Genomic DNA, 21,389 nt, shown 5'->3' with positions numbered 1-21,389 from the left:
GGTGGGGGATGGCGAGGGGAGGAGTGGAGATGGAATCTAAATTATTTTGGCAGCCAGAGAGAAAAGGGAGCCAGCTCTCTGCCATACGCCCACCCCCAACTCCCACCAAGTCTGGGAAGGTGGAGTTCTTGGCAGGCTGGCATCACACCTCAGACTCTGGCCCATTGTAGCTGGTGTCAGAGGCTCTGGTCAAAATGTCCCGTTGGCGCTGTTGCAGCTACCGATGTGGGGGCTCTTTCTTCTTCTGCTGGTGAGGCAGGTGGGTCTGGGGCAAGTGGATGTGCCCAATCAGACTCAAGGGAGAGCTCACAAAGTTAGCGGTGGAGTGCGAAGTGGCCAGAGTGGGCAGGCAGCACTTCTGAGGGGCTGCCGTCATGGGGAGCACAGCCTCCGATGGGATCAAGAATGCCGGTGCCAAGCGGAGCTGGAAGACCTTAGGAGGTGGCCCATTATTCTGAGCCGGGGCCGCTTGAGCCGAAGGTGGAGGAGGAGTTGGAAGTGCTGGGGAGACTGCAGGCTGTTCCTCTTCACAGCTCGGGCTTGGCTTTTCAGGAGTTTTTGCCTTCTCCACCTTCAGGATCTCCTGCAGCTTCTCCAGCTGGGTGCGACGAAGATGGGAGAGCATGCGGCTGTGCTGGAAAGACTCCACAAAGGTCTCGATGGGGAGATCCCAACATAGGAACTGCTCCATCTGTTCCTGTGGACAAAGAAAGGAAGATGAAACTGCCATTTGGGACAGTTGGGTGTTCCAAGCAAATTTCAACCACCAGCTCCTCCCAATGGGTTTTTCTGCTGAGCTGCAGACCAGCATAGTGCTTGTTCCCATTCCGTTTACAAAACTAAGCTAAGTGGAAATTTAACCTTTACTTAGTGCAGAAACATAGAAAACTGACAGCAGAAAAAGATCTAGTGGTCTATTAAGTCTGACCTTTGAGTTTTTTTATTATGCTTATTTATTTATTTTAATTTTTTTGTCAGATGACGGACATACAGTATATGTATCCCAAGCATGTTTAAACTCAGATGATTGACCCACTACCTTGGCTGGGAGTTAGTTCCAAGCTTCCATTCTTCTTTTTTGTGAAGTAATACTTTCTAACATTATTTTTGAACTTCCCTCCTGTCAATTTGAGATTATGCCCCGGGTTCTTGATTTTTTTGCTTTAATATTGAAAACACTGCCTTCTAGAACCTTATTCATGCCCTTAATATGTTTTAAAGGTTTTAATCATGTCTCCCCCTTTCCCTTCTGTTCTCCAGGCTGGACATATTCAGTTCCTCCTATGTCTTCCGATACGTTTTGTCTCTCAGACCTTGCACTTTTTCCTTGCCCCCCTCTAGACTTGCTCAATCTGATATCTTTTTTTAAGTGAGATCTCCAGAACTGGACACAGTATTCCAAATGAGGGTTTGACTAAAGCCTTATGTAACAGTGGTGATGGTACAGTGAATTTAAAGGCAGAAGTGAGCTTAGGAAGTGCAAGGCAAGGGGTCTGGGTTCTTTCCTATAATATTTTGCTTATATCCCATCAGGCTCTTCATAGAGACCTGAAATGGACATTTTTCCTCCGTTTGTATCTAGAGCATTTCCTATTCCTTTTGTGCTTGCTGTGATTATAGAAAAACATTCCAAACTTATTTCTGCTATTTCTGGGAGCTTTCTAAATCTCGGCTCAGTTTTGCTGAAAATGTATTACAGTGTTCAGTGTAATTTAAATTTTGAGTCCATTGCTTAGAAATGTAGCCTCACATAACTTGTTCTCTCTGGTTGTATTTTTAAGCAGCTCCACTAAAGACAACCAATATATACAATGATTAAGAGTGTTGATTAATGATTAAGAGTGTTGGATTAAGACTGAGAAGATTCCAGCCATAGCCATGAAAGCTCACTGGATAACTTTGGGTTGGTCACTCCCAGCACTCATAAAGTTTTTATTGTTGGAGAAACTGGAGAAGGGAGTGTAATGGAGGGCACTATAAGCCTGCGGAGGACAGGTGATTCAATGGTATGTGAGATTGGTCTCTGGGACACGGGTGGAGTGAAAGATATGCTGCCTAGGGAGCAATTAGATAACAGGGGAGAGAGTCTACAGCTGCATAACAGGCAGGGAAAGAAACTCAAAAAGGAACCTCCCTAACTTATCAGGTTGGAAAAAGAAATCATAGGAGATTTGTTCTTTCAGACTTGCAAGATTCTTGCAAGTTAAGTAATCTTACAATAAAGCAGAATTAGCTCATTTGGTTGTGGTCCTTTTCTAGTCAACCTGGGAAGGCTGACAGATGGGATATAAATCTAGAAAACCACCGCATGAAAAACCAGTACATGTATTTATACAACATACTAAGTTTAGTCATTGACCTTAGTTTTTAGGGTGCTGTGTGAATCTAGCTTGTTTAGTTAGTTTATTGTTTAATTTAATTTAATTCATTTATTTAGCTCATTCCTAACTTCAAGTGACTTGGAAAGTTCACAATATAATAAAAAGAATAAAATATAATACCAGTCAAAACAAACCAGCCAAAACAAATAAAGATGGTAAATCTGCCCTATATCAAATTCACAAGGAGCCCAATCACCCTAGTCCGTGTGTGTGTGTGTGTGTGTGTGTGTGAAGATGGCCCTTTTATGACTTGTGGACTTCAACTCCCAGAATTCCTGAGCCAGCCATGGCACCTTCCATGGGAGTTGAAGTCTACAAGTCATAAAGGGGCCATCATTCCCCACCTCTGCCCTAGCCCAAACTCTAGGAGAAGAGCCAGGTCTACAAGGCCCTCTACAATGTTATCATAGTTTAATGTTTTGTGCAAATCCAGAACATGAGTTAATTCATTAATAAAATTAATTGCACTGTGTGATGCAGCTCCTGGCACAATCTTATAGGGAACTGCTAATGTATTGGCTCAAAAGGTGATTAAGGGAAGTTACAAACTCCACGGCTACATTCAGAATTTGCCATAGGAATACATGGAGGAGAATGAGATCTGGGACAAGAATACAAACATTGACAGATAACCCCACTTCCTTCAGTTGTTCTGAGCTACAATTTCTATAACATTGCTATGCCAATGGGTGCTGATGGGAGCTGGAGCCAAAACAGTTGGAAAGCCCCACACTGCCTATCTCATTTAAGAATGGAAAGCAATTCTTTCCTAGCCATTCAAATCAGCACAAATGGAACTAGCATAATTGGCATCTGGGTTCCCTCTATTTTCTTAGCCCCTTGACCATATTCTTTTGAAGGCAAAGATGTAAAACGCCCTACAAACACCTGTGTGTACCCAGACATACACTGCATAGATATTTAACAGCCATGTATATGGTATCAGGGGCTTAGACTGCTAATCCAACAATGGCATTTGGAAAAGGTTTCTTGGTTATCTCTTAATGGAAAAGAAGCTGTTCCAGTCAAAAGCTCTACAGGTAGTCCTTGACCTAAGACCATAATAAATTCATTGTTAAGCGGTGCGTTCGTTAAGTGAGGAACCCGGCAACTGCATCCAATTTTACAACCTTTTTTTGCCACAGTCCTTAAGCAAATTGCCCCCAGTCATTAAGTGGGGCATCATGTGACTGTGACTTGTGACCTTCCCCTCTGGCTTCCCCATTACTCTGCTTGCCAGAAGCTCTCTGGGAAGGTCACAATAGCCAATCATGTGGCCCGCAGGAGGCTGCAATTGTCATAAGGGCGAGCTGGTTGCCAAGCATCCGTATTGAGAGTGTATGACCGCATGTGACAGTCGTAAGAGCAAAGTCTAGTCATAAGTCACCTTTTTTAGCACCATCATAAATCTGAATGGCTGCTAAACAAGTGGTCACAAATAGAGGACTATTTGCCTGATATTCTTTTGTCTCATTCCAAGTTCATTATAAGAAGGGCAGCTCAGGTGGCTGCAGTACTAAGAGTTCTGCTACTCCTGCAAGGAGAGACTCTAAAAACTCTGGCTATCAGCAGATGGCAGCAGTCAGCTAGCTTTGACTGATCTGGAAAGTTAAGTTAGAACATAGAGTAGAACATAGAATAATAGAATTGGAGGTCTTCTAGTCCATCCCCAAGCATCAGCCTTTGTTAACGCTTGGATGAGAGACCTCCTGGAATTCCAGAACTTAGACTAGACAGAAAAGTTGGGGAGGGGGGGAAATCCTAGAAGTAGGCAATGGTGAGCCTGGATGTGTCCATGGTGTCACCAGATTTGAGCTTGATGCGAAGGAGGCTTTTTTTTTTAAATATATAAATGCTGTAGGGACCTATATGTCCCTACAACATCATGCCTCACCTCCACTCCAAGTGTCTTGCTCTCTCTCCCAAGGAGGGGACGACGTTCCATAGCTTGAGTACCACTGAAACAGTCCAACATGTTTAATTTGATATTTGTTGTTGATACGATAATAGTAATAACATAAAGGAAGGGTTCGCACAACACATTGAACCTGGTTACTCAACCTATTTTTTTTAAATTTGCACAATACATTGAACCTAAACTAACCAAACAGGTTGAGTGCTTAGCTAAGAGATAAAAACAAAAAGTGCTAAAGTTAACCCTACACGTTTGGTATGTTGTGGGAATGCAGCCACTAGGTCTTTCATTGGCCTAGTTCAGTGTGTTGTGTGTCTGCAACTATAGCCAATTAGATAGTCTGTGACAGCTAAAAAGGTGGTTCAAAGCTCCATACTGGCCACAAGCCAAGTCTTGAGAGATGCAGCTTGGAAAAGCCATATCACTGCACGTCCTTGAAGCCCAAAGTTCAGGTAACAAAAAGGGCCCCCTTCTCAAGGTTAGACAGAAGCAGAGAAAAACTCTCTTGTTTCCCTTCCTTGTCCGTCACACCTCTGCCTTTCCTGGCACAGGCTGGAACAAGTTTGGGAAGCTGACCTTTGATGGGATGGCCTGGAGAAAGGTGGCCTGGAGTCACTTCCCTCTTATCTCTATGTGGGCAGAAGATTCAAAGGAAGACGCTTATTCCTTTTATATAAAAAAAGAGGACTTCTGGGAGCAGCCCTGGGGGAAGCCAGCCTAGCCTGTTCCTCATGACTCACCTCTACTTTGGCCTCTACGTTCTCCAGTTCAGCCTGTAGCCTGCTCAGGGCATTCTCTGGAGTCCACTTTGCCATACACGCACCTGTTAGACAAAGGACAAGTTCAGCTTTAACATCCACATGTCAGCCAGCTGTGTTGTGATCCTTGCACCATGGCAGGAAGGAATGTCAAACAGAGTGTGCTCCCTAATGTTTGCAAGCAGAATGTAATCCCAGGTTGCCAACTCCGAAGAGAGAGGCTATAATGGCGCCTTCAACTTCTGTCTTCTCGTTCTCCTGTTGAGAAGGCTACGTCCTATAGCAGACATGTCAAACACAAGGCCCGGGGGCCGGATGCAGCCCGCGAAGTGGTTTCCTGTGGCCCGCGAAGCCATTCTGGAAACAGTGAGGGAACGGCCCCCGCTGCCTTGGCCCTGGCCCAGGCCAGCCGGGAGCCAATGTACAATTTTGTGGTGGCCATCTATGCTGAAACGCATTCAGTCTTAGCTCCATAAGCTCCCTCCCTCCGCATAGCCTGAGAGGAACAGTGAGGCTCCTCCAGTGGACCATGCCCACCCAGTAGGCCACACCCACTCCATCCACACCCACCCAGTAGGCCACACTCACCCGGCCCCCTGAGGGCAACCGTAATGCTGATGCGGCCCTCAATGAAATTGAGTTTGACACCCCTGTCCTATAGGGACTGATTCAGGGATGAGGCATTTAGCTTTGAGGAAAGATGGCCAAGAAAGGATAGAATAGCATTCACCAGGTGCTTGGAGGTTTATTGTAAGAAGAAGGTCAAACCTGCTGTCTCTCATTCCATACTGGAGGATGCGGGATGCAGTAATGAAATAAGTTACAGAAGGGCCCGATTTAATGTTAGATAGCACTCCCCCCAGTCATGTATTTGAAATGCGTGCCCATATGAACCAAACCAAATCCCATATGAACCAAACCCCCCCCAGTCATGTATTTGAAATGCGTGCCCATATGAACCAAACCAAATCTAAATCAAATCCAAATCCAAATCAAATCAGAATGTGTCTTCAAAAAGCCAAGATGAGTGTGATTGTACAATGGAAGCTTTTTATGTGTGTCACATACAAAAATGAGGTGGGACTTCAATTAGTTAGCTCATAACCGCCATCTTGAACATTTTGGAACACTCCCCCCCCCCATCTACCAGCACTAAGATCTATATCAGGAGTAGTCAACCTTGGCTCTGTTATGACTCGTGGACTTCAATTCCCAGAATTCCTGAGCCAGCTTAGCTGGCTCAGGAATTCTGGGAGTTGAAGTCCATGAGTCATAAGAGAGCCAAGGTTGACTACCCCTGATCTATATGGTCCCTTTCAACTTCAAAATTCACGATTCAGTTGGAGCTTGTAACAGGTTGGCCCTTGTGTTCACAAATGATCAAAGAACTAGAGGCATTTGCTTATATACAGTATTTATATACTGCTGATTCTCCATGGATTTCTGGAGGTTCACAAAATTGAACATTAAAACAATGAAAATCGGTAACCCAATTACATAAAATATCTCAGCATCGGTACTGATTGATCACATCCAATCTTTAAAAATTGCAAATTAATTAACACTATTAAGAGCTCTACAGAAAAACTCTGCTTTGAATTTCTACAGGAGGGTGCCAGTTGGTTCTCCAGGGACAAACTGTTCCATAGGGGTGGAGCATCAAATGAAAAACTCTGAACTTTTTTTTGTCCCTCCCAAAAATCACTCAAGAGGGGTAGAATCTCGAATTCTCAACTTGTGAGTAACACACCAGCTAGAATCAGTTTTTCTCAACCTTGACAATTTTAAGGCATGTGGACTTCAACTCCCAGAATTCCACAGCCAGCATTGCTGGCTGTGGAATTCTGGGAGTTGAAGTCCACATGCCTTAAAATTGTCAAGGTTGAGAAACACTGAGCTAGGTTGTTCCCATGCAATGGCAGTAGTCCAAGAAGTAACTCAGTGCTGTGCCATTTGTTGTTTAAAATCAGTACAGGTAGTCCTCGACTTATGACCACAATTGAGCCCAAATTTTCGGTTGCTATATGGTCCCTTTCAACTTCAAAATTCATGATTCAGTCGGAGCTTGTAAAAGAATTGTAGGGTGGCTTCAGGTTGGGCCTTGTGTTCACAAATGAGACATTTGTTAAGTGAGTTTTGCCCCAGTTAATGACCTTTCTTGCCACATTTGTTAAATGAATCACTTCAGTTGTTAAGTTAGTCACACAGTTGTTAAGTGAATTTGGCTTCCCCGTTGACTTTGCTGGTCAGAAGGTCGCAAAAGGGGATCACATGATCCCGGGATAGTGCAACCGTCATAAACATGAGTCAGTTGCCAAGCATTCTGAATTTTGATTACATCAAAATGGGGATGCTGCAACAGTCATAAGTGTGGAAAACCTTTCAAATGACACTTTTTCCAGTGCCGTTGTAACTTCAAATGGTCACTAAACGAACAGTTGTAAGTTGAGGACTACCTGTACTTTAAATTGTACTTACTAGCCTGACAAGAGCCTATGCAATGACTGTGGAATGGATAAGGATGATGGCTAATGGCTTTGGGTAGCTGTGTCTGCACCAGCATCAATTTCGCAATGTTCTTCAAAAATTGGGTCTACAGGTAATCTTTGACTTGCAACCACAATTGGGACAAGAAATTTTGTCATTAAGCCAGGCGCTTGTTAACTGAAACACCACGCGACCGCACCTGATTTTTTTTTTCTGCTATGATCATTAAGGGAATCACTGTGGTCCTTAAGCAAGACATCACATGACCTGACTTGTGACCTTCCCTGTGGGCCTCTCCAGTGACTTTGCTTGTTGGAATTCTGCTGGGAAGATCCCAAATGGGGATCCCATGACTGCAGAAGGCTGCAGCTGCAATAAGTGCAAGCAGCCAAGCGCCCAGATGGCAACAGCATTAATAGCAATAACACCTAGACTTATATGGCGCTTTGCAGTGCTTTACAGCCCTCTCTAAGCAGTTTACAGAGTCAGCATATTGTCCCCAACGATCTGGGTCCTCGTTTTATTGACCTCAGAAGGATGGATGGATGGCAACTGCATGACAAGGACGCTGTGATGGCCATAAATGCAAGGAGCAGTCATAAGTCATTTTTTTTCAGCGCTGTTATAACTTCAAATGATTGTTAAACAAAGGGTCGTAAGTCGAAGACTACCTATGTACCTTCTGGAGATAAGGTGCCCCATGATTCCTGGGCAATCATGGAAGGAAAAGAGGGTTGGGGTCTCAGCAGGTGGCTCACCTCTGGTCTCCTTCCACACACCCATCCTCTGTTTCCCAGGATCTAAATCAGGGCTGTCCAACCTTGGCAACTTTAAGGCCTGTGGACTTCAAATCCCAGAATTCCCCAGCCAGCCATCTAGATCTAGATTGTATTGAGGCTAGGTTTGCATCGATGCTTATCTAATCCAGTTAAATATATAATGCCTGTATCGGTATAGCACAGTGTTTCTCAACCTTGACAATTTTAAGGCATGTGGACTTCAACTCCCAGAATTCCACAGCCAGCATTGCTGGCTGTGGAATTCTGGGAGTTGAAGTCCACATGCCTTAAAATTGTCAAGGTTGAGAAACACTGGTAGCAGGTGATACTGGGGGAATTTTAACTTTGATTTGCTTTTCACGGTTCAGCATGTTATGCATGACACTAGTCAGTGTGATTAAATTATGGTTTGGTAGGTAGTACAAAGTCAGTAAATGGGTTAACCATTTTAAGCATAGCTGTGACCAGTACCCCAAAGCCAACCACTACAGAACTCTTTCTCTTCTTTTCCTTAGAATGCCAGGAGATCCTCAAGACAAATCTTGATTGGTTTTAATCATAATTTACTGAATAAACCACAACTGACATCCTGCACACTCAGCTGTACAATATGGTTTACAAGCCAAACTAATAACAAATACAAGTAGTCCTCGACTTGCGGCCACAACTGAGCCCAAAGTTTCTGTTAAGTGAAATGTATGTTAAGTGAATTTTGCCCCATTTTATGATCTTTCTTGCCACAGTTGTTAAGTGAATCACTGAAGTTGATAAGCTAGTAAACCGGTTGTTAAGTGAATCTGGCTTCCCCACTGACTTTGCTTGTCAGAAGGTCGCAAAAGTTGATCACATGACCCTGGGACACGGCAACCGTGATAAATACATGCCAGTTGCCAAGCGTCCAAATTTTGGTCACATGACCATGAAGATGCCGCAACTGTCCTGAATGTGAAAAATGGTCATAAGTCACTTGGTGCCGGTTGTGACTTTGAACAGTCACTGAGCAGTGCTCATTTTATACTGGGATGCAAAGATGAAGCTGAGCATCCTCCAGTCTACTTATTGATTTCTAACTAGTTTTCAGTATGAGACTGAAATGAATTCAGGATTCGTTCCTATAGATGAATTTACTGTAGATGGAAGCGAAGTGGCTCATGGGGTTAGGACACTAAACTGCGGATATGCAGGCTTGCGTTTGAGACCCACTGCTGCTGCAATTAGGAACCAGTTGCAAAGCCTCTGAATTTTGATCACAGGGTCATGGGGATGCTGCAAAGGTCATAACTGAAAAACAGTCATAAGTCACATTTTTCAGTGCCATTGTAACTTTGAATGGACATTAAACAAACTGTTGTAAGTTGAGGACTACCTGTACAAGTAAACAAACCACATTATTGGGTTAGGAACAATTCTAAATCTGGTTTCTACATAATGCTGGGACAATGGGAGAAAAGCTTCCCCATTCTGTTCCTTGCCTTTCATTAGATTTCTCTTCTCTGTGATTGGGGAAACATGCAGAGTGATAGCTGTATCCCATGTGTCAAACATCCCGCATGTTATAGGCTGAGAGAGGAGGAGAGGTGGGTTGTTTTCTGCTGTGCTCTTTTTCTTTTAGTCTGTCTCTTTCTTTCTCCAACTCCAGGGAGGGTTTAGACTTTATAAAGCAGGGTGATTCCCAAGAGGTGTCTCCCCAAATATCACATACAGGTAGTCCTCCATTTATGACCAGAATTGAGCTCAAAATTTCCGTTGCTAAGCAAAAAGATTGTTAAGTGAATTCTGCCCCATATTATAACCTTTTTTGCTAATGTTGTTAAGTGAAACATGCTGTTAGGCAAATCTGGCTTCCCCCATTGTTTGTCAGAAGCCAACTGGGAAGGTTACAAATAGTGATCATATAACCTCAGGACAGTGCAGTTATCATAAATACGTGCCAGTTTCCAAGCCCCTGTATTTTAATCATGGGAATGCAGCAATGGTTGAAAGTGTGAAAACTGGTCTTGTCACTTTTTTCAGTGTTGTACCTTCAAATGGACACTAAACGAATGGTTGTAAGTTGAGGACTACCTGTACTGAACTCAAGTTGAAATTTGTAATCCAAACACAATGTCTCAGCTCACTAAAATTACATCTCTTTCTTTCACATGTTGCATTTACAGTGGAAGAAATACTTCATTGTCCAAAGCAGCTGAGGAATTCTGGGAGTTGAAGTTCACACCGCTTAAAATGGCTAAATTTGAGAAACACTTTTCCAGTGCAAAGAAACACTTTCAGTATAAAGTTGAAGAGCCCTCACTTTGCATGTTCCTCCATCTATTCATCTTTCCAGTTGTGCCCAGGGAATAGGGGGTAGAAGGGAATAGGGAAAGGGGATCTACATATTTGTAGTAAACTGAAATTTGATAAAACCAACTGTGATCATAGACCAGGCCTACCCATTATGAATAAGATCAAACTTCTTTACAACTATTATCAACTGGTCTACTTTTGGAATCCTAACTTTTGCATGGTAGGCTTGATTTAAAAGGAAGCAAGCTGTCATGAATGAAAGATGCTCTCGGGCCTGCAAAAGTCCAGACCACTAACAAATGTAATTGCCCTCTGCTAATCATCTAGAACCGAGTTTCTCAACTTTAGCAATGTTAAGATTGGTGGACTTCAACTCCCAGAATTCCCTAGCCAGCAATCAATGTTGAGAAACACTGATCTACATTAAGGCAGTCCAGTTCCAATAGTACTCTGGGAGAAGGTGGGGTGGGGGAGAAAGGAAGACACCAACTGTTGCTCACCCAAGCGCTGCTGTTTGTCATGACAGGTTTCCCGTAGCTCCTGCAACTCCTGGTATTTGATGGCGAGCGAAGCTTTGCCGTTCTCTAGCCGAGGCTGCAAGCCCAAATTTTGCTTGGCAAGGTTATAGTTGGAAGCCAGGTGCACCTCCCGCTCCAGCTGCAGGTTCTGGAACTGAAAAGACACATATTTAATGAGGGTCTGGGCCAGGCCGAAAGGTCTCTGTCTGGTTATCTGTTCAGCTTGCCAGAGTTTCTTTGGTTATCCTGAGCATACAGTGCAGAGTTTCCCCATGAATGCACGGAGAATAAGATTTGGACTTATCACCCAAACAGGGGAAGCCACTTTCCCTGCTAAAAACAGTGTGCATGTTTAGCAACCCCCTTTGCAATCCAGCTTGATACTCTTGCTGTTTTTCCCTAAGCTGCTGTTCTACAGATCTTTAGATCCTGGCTTCCTTCTGTATCTGGCAGCTTATCATCCTCATTTGAGTTACATATTTTTTTTTTGCTAATCTTTGCTTTGCTGTCTGCACTCTTGTCTGGGTTGTCTGTTTATAAGGGTACAGATTTATGCACTATGCTTATTGATGGTTTTGCTGGTATCCCCACCACCTCTAGCACCACCACCACCACCCTTTGAGATTCAAAATACATTTGAGCCAAAGCTGTATAGATACAGTATTTAACAATACAAACTGAAGATACAAGTTACATTTTTGTTACGAAGTGATTTTGACTGATTCAGTACAAAACAGTAAAAGAAGCAGTTTAGAAGCACCCATAGTGCTTGAGTCTTGGAGCGATATATTGTGGAGAAATAACTTCACCATAGGAAATTCAACAGCTGTGTTCATACAACATGCTGAAGCAGGTCATAAAAAGTCTTTCTCGATGCAGCATACAAACTTTGATAATGTTAACTAAATGAATTGTGTGGTTAGTCATGGTTCAGAGTGTTGTTCAAACTAGACAGTGGATTAACTTGGTAACCAAGTTAAAAAACTAATTATTCAGCAGCTACTACTGCTACCACCAATATAAATCAGGCCTAAAGAATGTTGTGCTCAGAAGTCATGGATTTTAATCTCCAGGAAATGGCCACTTTAGGAAAGAGACCAACTTTCGGCTTTCTACAATCAGGAGCTAAAACTCTTACCTATCTTAGAAGGATGTTGTACCTATGAGTAGAAAAAAACAACTCCAAAGGATTAGATAAGCGAACCACTCATACAACTTGCTGAAGAGAGTCATTTAAAATCCTGGTGGCTGCATGGGCATAACTGGCAAGGTTGAGTTAATTTTAATCTTGGTTCGGGATTTTCTGTGAGATTTAACATATTGTGCAAGTCCAGAAAAGAAGTGTTAATTGTGTGAATGCAATCAGTGGGCATTATGTCACACTTTCATTCTGGGAGTTCAACTAATGCTCCATATTAATGCTGCGAAGGGAAGTGGATTTTTTCCCCTACTAAATTCAAATTAATATTGGATGTTGGAGCCAGATTTCCCCCCCCCCGATTATTAAAGTTTTTATAATTTTTCAAATACACTTTTGGCAGATGTATATTTAGGCCTCCCCTAATAACATGGGTCCTTGGAGAGGTTACTCCGGTCTGCTTTTGTTCATACTAGCCAACTCCAAACCCTCTTCATGAAGGAGAGTATCTCAGGAGCTTGCCAGCTATCCTCTGTCACCAACTGGCATTCAATCACTGAATGTGCTTCACTGTTTCTGGCTGCAGAAAGCATAGAGCCACTGAGAAGCTGCCAAAAGGTTTTTCTTCTAGAGCAGGGGTAGTCAACCTTGGCTCTTTTATGACTCGTGGACTTCAATTCCCAGAATTCCTGAGCCAGCTTAGCTTAGCTGGCTCAGGAATTCTGGGAGTTGAAGTCCACGAGTCATAAAAGAGCCAAGGTTGACTACCCCTGTTCTAGAGCTACTGCCCTTATTAAACCTCTGAGCAAACCAGAATAACAGAATTGGGAGGGATCTTGGAGGTCTTCTAGTCCAACCCCCTACTCAAGCAAGGATCCCTATACCATTTCAGACAAATGATTGTCCAATCTCTTCTTAAAAACCTCTAGTGTTGGAGCATCCATTGATTAATTGTTCTAACTGTCAGGAAATTTCTCCTAGGTTGTTTCTCTCTTTGATTAGTTTCCATCCATTGCTTCTTGTCCTGCCTTCAGGTGCTTTGAAGAATAGGTAGATACTCCCCCCCCCTCAATTAAGCATTAGATCTATTGGGGGAGTACAACCCTTCAAGCAAAAGTTACTATTTACTGACATGGTAAATATTTACTGACTATTTACTGACTTGGTAAACCAAACTGTGAGTTCTCTATGGGAGTCTTGAAACTATGACAAATTGCCCTAAACCTAAAAGGTAACATTTTGGGGTGGTCTTCTAGTAAATATGTTGTATAGTATTTGTGGTTTATCTTGTACTTCACTTAAACTCATGGGGAAGACAAATGTATTTATTGGACCAGCTTAGAGTTAGGGGGGGGCATTGGGGATGGTAAACTATGGGGAAAGATCTTGACATCTTGATGGGCAATTTTTCAGAGGTGCTGGGTTTTTGATGAGATCTAGCAACTCAATACCCCTGTTCACACAATACGCTGTCTTGGTAACTGAATTAACCAGTCTGTTTTGCACAGGACACTGAACCATAACTCTCCAAAGAGGCTGGATTCACACAACATACTAAGCAACAAAAGACTAACCAAGATTAAAATTAATGATAATTGGCACAATGATTGAGAGCAAGCCGCTAAGTCTTCTAATTGACCCGGTTAAGGATTTTGTGTAAAGGCAGCCGGCATTGCCTTGAAAGCACACCAAGGGCAGGAGCTGGGAATACCCAGCTTGTCTGAACTGACAAAGCTATTGCAAAAGTGAGGCTGTTTTTCTGGCCATTGTTGGAAAGGAGGCAGAGAAGGTGCCTTTCCAAAATCAACAGCCTCAACGTCTCCTTGTGAGGATGGATGACAACATGTGTGACGTTGCAACTGTGAGACCAGGAGCAGATTCCAATGAAGGTCTGGGGGCCACAAAAAGGGGTGGGGAATTCCTGCAATTGGGGGGGGGGACAAGGAGGAAGTTAGCTGGATGCCAAATAAATAAGGGAAAGAAAGGGGGAGGTTTTGCTTTGTTTCCACGCCTGTCGAAAGGCAAAAATCATACGCCATTTATGATGAAAATGCCTGACATGCTGTGGCACTTAATTCGGCAACCTTTCTCTATTACCCAGCACAAGACATGTTGCCTGCCTGGCTAGACAGTCAACACCCCCCCCACCCCCAACCCCCGCCCGTGTTTCCATGGCTGAGTCAATGAGGCTTTGCTGGATCTCGGAAAAGAAATCCCTTTCTTTTCACCACCGAGAAACAAAAAGAAACAAAACAGGGGTCTGTGGTCACCATTGTGGCTGATTTTCGCCAGAGAAAAAGAGGGAAGGGAGGGTCTGGTCCAGGATAGGTCTACTCTGCCAAGACAAAAGCAATGAGGCCTTGGGACCATTCTCTCCCCCCCCCCCCCACAAACCATCACACCCACACCCTCCCTGGATGACTCCATCTCCAGGACACCAAACAGACAGAGGTTTCTTCTCGGCATTTCTTCTGGCATAATAAATGGGGTGTATTTCAAAGAGTGTTGGGGGGGGGGCAAGACTGCTTTTCAGGGAAAGGAGGGGGCTGAGTGACAGGTGGGTGGAGAAGACCAAAATCCGACAACAGTCCACAAAGGGGCCTATAGCATCTCTGGGGGCTGGCGAGGTGGAACCAGAGTAGCAGAACACCTCGGTTCAAACTGGATCCCAGTGGCAGCTTTTAGAGGTGGGACAGGGAGATACGGGGGTGTCTTTTAATCCCTGGAGCTAGCAGAATGGGATGAGAAGGGGATAGATCTTCCAAGGGCATACCCAACAGTTGGGGCAAGAGGGCCTCCCCACCTGGGGCCCGGCTATCATCTTTGAGTCTTGTGCATTTGGGCCAACAGCTTCTGTGAAAAGGCCGAAGGTCTGGGCATTGTTTCTGGCACCAAGCGTAGGCCTGGCTGGACTGGCACTAGCCCCCTCCCGTACCAGACTCCCAGCCCCCTGGCAACCAGAGCTGCCTTTGCTGCAAAAGGGGTCGGGTGGCAGAGCCCCAGGGGTGCCATGGGCAGTCTCGGCGGGCATCGGTGCCCCTTTGGATGCTCGGATTATTTTCCAAGGGGGCGGGGGCGGTCTTTGTATTTGGATGGAGAGGGATGGCTGCTGGGGTCGGAGGAACGCAAGCCGCGGGTGCGTGCAGCCGAAGACCCCGCTGGAAAGCAGGGTACCACCCTCCCCCCTCTCTTTCTCCCCTCCGGAGGGCCCGATCCTCTCCTCTCCTGGGCTCCCAACCCGGGAGCCGCGGCTTTACCTTCCTGCTTAGCTTGACGATGCGCTCGAGCCAGGTTTCGTCCCGCATGAGGGCGCGGAGTTGCGCGGTGCTGAGCGCCCCGAAGCCCAGATCTACCGCCGAGGCCCGCGGGCCCCGATCGCGCTCCATGATGTGGACGGAGCAGACGGAGCGGCCGCACCTGGAGGAGCGGGATCCTGCACCTGCACCTGCACCGCCGTCGCAGACCGCCAGAGGGCGGCCTCGCCGCTCTTAAAGGGGCCGCCTCCGCCGAGCTTCCGTTGTTTCGGCTGGGGAGGGTGGGCGCGGCAGAAAGTCGGCGCAGGCGGCGGCGAAGGAGGGCGTTAATTGCACGTGCTGGGCAGCCCCCCTCCTCTCAAAGGAGGAGAGCAGACAAAGGGGAGGGGGCTCTTCTGCCTGGAAGGCAGATGGAGTGTCTGAGCATGTGCAAAGTACCCAGCCCGTCGCCGCGTGTGAGTGATCTCGAGGGAGAGAAAGAATAAATTCTGCTCCGTGAAAATTGGGCTGTCGCTTGGTGACAAGCGTGTCACCTCCTCTTTGTACTAAGCTTTAGGCATGCAGGGCCATGGAGGCAGGAATGCCGACCTGCCTCGCTGGCTTGTTGTGAGGTTTAGCCTGTTGCATTTATGTATTATTAACTTATATAATCCTCCGTCAGCCTTAGAAGGAGTCCGAAGCAGGGTATAAGGAGTAACCCTTCATGGTATCCTCACAACAGCACTGTGAGGTAGGCCGGTGCTGGCCAAAATTAACAAGTCTCAGATGTTGATGATATAAATTTATATAGTGCTTGGTGCTGAGTTCCATGGTCCAGTGGGAATTTGAACCGAGGCCCCTTTGACCACTTAATCCCCTTTGGTGCAATTAATGTTCCTAGTAGATGGTTTAAGCTCCTTTTATAAATCCATCAAAGTGCCAATCTAGATGGCTCCCTGGCATTTGGGAAGGGTCTCTCTTGGTTGGAATGCCACCCCTGTGCTAACTTTCCTGAATGAACTTCATCAAACTCTTTGGTGATCATAGTTCCTAGGGTGGTTATAAACATTTATTTGTTGAATTTAAAAAGCTGCCCATCTCGTGTGGGTTGGTCTAATAGAGGGATAGAATAAAGAGCACATGAAGTTCTAGTACCATTTTACAAAGCCTTGGTAAGAGCACACTTAGAATACTGCATCCAGTTCTGGTCCCCACAGTATTAAACAGATGTTGACACTGTAGAAAGAGTGCAGAGAAGAGTGACAAGAATGATTAGGGGCATGGAAGCTGAAACATGAATGGTTACAGGAATTGGGTATATCTAGTCTAATGAAAAGAAGAACTAGGGGAGACATGATAGCAGTGTTCCAATATTTGAGGGGCTCCTACAAAAACGAGGGTGTGTGTGTCAAAACTGTTTTCCAAAGTACCAAAAGGCAATACAAGAAACAATGGATGGAAATTAACCAAAGAGAGAAGCAACCTAGAACTAAGGAGAAATTTCCTAACAGTAAGAGCAATCAACCAATGGAATGGCTTGCCTTCAGAAGTTACAGGTGCTCCATCACTGGAGGCTTTTAAAAAGGGACTAGACAACCATTTATCTGAAATAATATAGGATCTCCTGCTCAAGCAGGGATTTGGACTAGAAGACTTCCAGGTCCCTTCCAACTCTTATTATTTTATATGCTATGGTCACATGATTAAAATAGAGCAAAAACTATTGAAACTATTACAACAAAACAAAAAGTATAAACAGAAAATATGGGAAAATGCAATCACAATCTTACAGCCATTTTGTGGACTTGGTATTTCCATAGGATCCCCAGGGCCAATGGCAAAACCAGGTTGTAAGGGACTTCTGGAAGGTCAGTAGTGTCAGGGCCACTCTGACCTTGGGGCGGAATCATGCTACAAAGGGGAGGTGCCACACCAGAAAAAGGCCACCTCCTGGGTCCCATCAAATAAGTAGACAGAACCTATAACATGCTCCTCCTGCCAGATGGGTAGGTGGTTCCTCAAATAACCAGGCTCCATGCAGAGTAGGATATGAAAGATCCCCAGCATCTTGTATTGAAGCAAAGTAGCAGCTAGTGCAACTTGCTTTCAACTTTTTAAAATTTATCTTCAGTTTCAGAAAGGTTTTGCGGAAGAGTCAAATTTCTAAGAATAGCTGGAAAGTGGATTTTAAGTAAAGACCCTCATAAATTAATCCTGACTCCTGGGGTTATTTTCTTGGCAACAGTCAGTAAAGAGATTTGCCGCTACATTCTCTCTGGTTGTTTTTCCATCATCTTAGTCTGGTCTACAGCTCTGACATATCCTGGTTTCCCATCCAAGCTTGATCATAACCAGGTTCTGCTTAGCTTAAGATCAACCAAGATTATATAGGTGGTGCAATTTACAGTAGGCATATGAATCCAATCATGTGACATGAGACATTTATTTTTTATAAATGCTGGTCTCCCTACAAATACCTAAATCTGCTGTTAAGAAGACCTTCAAGGTCCCTTCCAACTTTGTTATTCATTTGTTCATTCTTACATTCAATTTATATGGCCATTCACCTCAACAAATGATTCTGGGCGTTGAACAAAATTAAAAATAAAGTAAAAGCATTTACAATAACCCAACACTAATGTACATAGTGGCCAAGAATAAATCATACACCATATAGATAGTCCTTGCTTAGCAAGTGTAATTGGGATTGGCAACTTGGTCATTAAGCAAAGCAGTCGCTAAGTGAAATTGTGACTCTGTGTATGATCTTACTTCAGTTTTCCTTTGTTTTACAGAATTGCAAAGGTCATAAATGCAAAGATAGGTCACAAAGTTTCTTTTTCATTACTCTTGTAATTGTGAACAGTTATGGTACAACACAGTAAACAAGCTAGTATGTATGGTGCCCTTTTGTGCTTCTTTAGGGTTTTTAATTATACATTTCACCACCTATTTGAATTCATCCCAAATTTATATACTGCCAATTTCTGATGGACTCAAGGCAATTTATAAAATAAAAAAGTACATATAATAAAACACCACTAGGCTGAAACGCTTGATGAAGTAGCCGAATCTGAAGCAATTTATGAGTTTTGGGGCGTTCTGTATTTTCGGAGGCAATATGTGCTACAGCAATGATGGTGAACCTTTTAGAGACCGAGTGCCCAAAAACTGGCCCCGCCTCTGCTCCACCCCCTGCCCCGCCCCTACCCCGCTTGCCCGCAGGGCTACTCACCGTCTCCAGGGCCTGCCGCAGATCGCCCAGGCAGCCCAGCAGCGCCATGACGGCCACGCCCTCTGCCCATGCCCCACAGCATCAACTATGCGCGATCGGGCGTGAGGGCAGAGTCTTGTCTACGCTGCCTGGCTGCCATGTCCTTGGCTGTGCTGCTCTGCGTGGGCCACACTCGGGGGCGACTCTCTTCCAGGGGGGGCTGCTGGTGAGGGGGTCGCAGGGGGAGGCAAGGCTGGGGCAACAGCATGTGTGCCCACAGAGAGGGCTCCGAGTGCCGCCTCTGGCACCCGTGCCATAGATTCGCCACCACTGTGCTACAGCATGGGACAGTTTCAGAGAAGGTCTATCACTGATGTGGGACCTTGTTTGGTAATGTTATCTTAATTTTAAATTCTCACAATTTATAAGACGCTTTGGGTATTTTAAAAATATGGATGGGTATGTAATGGAGAAATGAACAAAGTAAAACATTGAAAATTAGAAGTGGTAGAATTGTGTGATCTCTTAGAAAGTCTCCAGTGGGTGTGGAGAATAGTTGATGTCATAGTCTAAACAGAATGACATCATTGCTTTATGATCTTGCTGGGCTCGTGTAGAACTGATGAAATAAAGGGGCCATATTAGAAGAACCAAGTGCTTTATGAAAGGCAGAAATGGCCCACTGTTAGAATGGAAAAGGTTAGTGTGAAATTCAAGGTGAATCCAAGGAAAATTGATCAATGTAAAGTATCAAATGACAAAAGATCACCTGGCAAGTGAGATGTCTCGTGTTATTCCAGTAAACACAGCTTATGATCCATATCAAAGCCCATATTCCCATCATGATAATGAACCTCCAAGGACGGTTTCACCTCAGAGGGAGTGGACCCTTAGTCCACAGTCCCATCGAAGGAGCAGCCCTCCAGTGGTACTTCTCTCTCCGCCAAGAAGTGAGATGTCTAAAACCGCTTCACCCCAGAGAGGAAGTGACATCAATCGGAGCACCTCTCCCTACAGAGGAAGTGAAGCTTCCCAGGGCACGTTTCCCCAGAATGTTTATCCTCAAAGAGGAAGGCTAAATGAAGCTCCCCGAAGATCTTGTCCCACAGGTTCCTCCACACGGAGAGGGAGCGAGGTCTCACAGGGTACTGCTAATGTTCAGAAGGGTGGTGAGGCTTCCCAAAGGCTGTCTTCTCCAAGAGGATCGATCCCCACTTCTTCAAGCCCTTCTTCACGGAGAGAGAGTGAGTTTTCTCAGATTTCTTCATTTCAGCAACCAAATGATCCAGCACAGAAGATTCCTCCTCAGAAAGGAAATAATACCATCAGGAGTGCCTCACCGTACAAAGGGATGGAGGTCCCGTCAAATGTCTCACCCCAACGAGGAAGTGAGTTCCCTCAGAGTACTTCCTCAAGGCGAGGGAACCAATTAAACCAGAATACTTCTCCCCAAAGAGAAACCAACCCTCCACAACAAGGAAGGCCAGCAGTTCGAACCATATCTCCTCAAACTGTCATGGACTCTCATAGAAAATTCTCCATCCAACCTGGGCAGGTTAAAATGACAGCTAGTCGTATGCTTATAGCAATGAAGCAAAGCCTGAATTCACAAAGAGATGAGATATGCCAGAAACTTCGATCTGTATCAACTCCAGAGAAATCTGAAATGGAAAATAAATATATGCCTTTCATCCCAGTGTGGAATGACTCTTTTCCATCAATTGCTCAATACTTTGAAAAACCTGGTCACAGCCTAAAGGATGCATGGACTCAAACATCCAAGAATGCTTCTCAGTTAGTGACTGAACTGGGACAGCAATATGCATCTCGAATCCCAAAGAAATTAATCCGTAAACATGTTCCCAGTCCAAAAGATAAATGTATTCAAACAGAAACTGTTTACCAGGACACCTTCTTTTCAAAAAAGGAGACTCCTCATTTAGAGATGTGGACTAGAACAACCCAGACACCTTTTCCTGGAGCAGAAACTAGGTCCAAAGCATCCCCAGTGCCAACTGTCATGATATCTTCTTATCATTCAGAAATGAAACCCAATTATAAGTGTGCTTTCCATTCAGAACGTGAATCAGATTATATGAAGCCATTCCATCAAGAGATGGACACAGTCCACAAATATTCTCTCTCTCCAAAGTCTGAGTTACTTCATCAAACTTCTCTCTCCACAGAGGCTGAGAAGAGAAAGTACTCTCTCCTAACATGGACTGAACCAGTATGCCAGCAGGTTGTACCTACAGAGCCCAATCTAAGGAGGCACCTCCAAACAAAACATGAATTGACCCAGGAAACCAAAAGGCCTATCATCCACCCGGAGACCGAGTCTGAGTATCGTTGTCAGCTCCACCAACAGATGGATGCAATGGCCTCCAAACCTGTTCTTTCTCCTGGAGATGAGTCACTTCCCTGGGTCCCAGTTTCTACCTCAAATATGAACATCAAAGAACATTACCCTGCTCGCAAAGGCTCCCTACGGCAAAACAAAGAAGTGAGAAGATGTAAGGAGAAGAAAGCAGTGCCTAACTCAACCCAACAGAACTCCTTGTGGTCTGAATCCCTACCAAGTGACCAAAATTCATTCCTCAGTAAACCTGCTTTTCATCCAGAAAGTGAATCCGAGTATAGGTGTATGCTGCATCAACAACTGGAAGCAGCCCAGAAGCAG

General features: G+C 44.6%; 1 protein-coding gene across 1 annotated transcript; it reads right to left on the bottom strand.

Moving 5' to 3' along the window:
- Window positions 1–217: 217 nt before the first annotated feature.
- On the bottom strand, window positions 218–15,648 carry VPS37D (VPS37D subunit of ESCRT-I). The gene is made up of 4 exons (XM_015812820.1): window positions 15,520–15,648; window positions 11,107–11,278; window positions 5,037–5,119; window positions 218–697 (listed from the first exon to the last, which is right to left on the bottom strand). The coding sequence occupies exons 1-4, from the start codon at window positions 15,646–15,648 to the stop codon at window positions 218–220; spliced, it is 864 nt and encodes a 287-aa protein (XP_015668306.1).
- Between the last annotated feature and the right edge of the window lie 5,741 nt (window positions 15,649–21,389).

Source organism: Protobothrops mucrosquamatus, unplaced genomic scaffold (assembly GCF_001527695.2).
Source record: "Protobothrops mucrosquamatus isolate PMUCROS unplaced genomic scaffold, P.Mucros_1.0 scaffold112, whole genome shotgun sequence".
In the NCBI taxonomy this organism is placed as follows: Eukaryota; Metazoa; Chordata; class Lepidosauria; order Squamata; family Viperidae; genus Protobothrops; species Protobothrops mucrosquamatus.
This window is presented reverse-complemented; position numbering and strand designations above follow the sequence as displayed.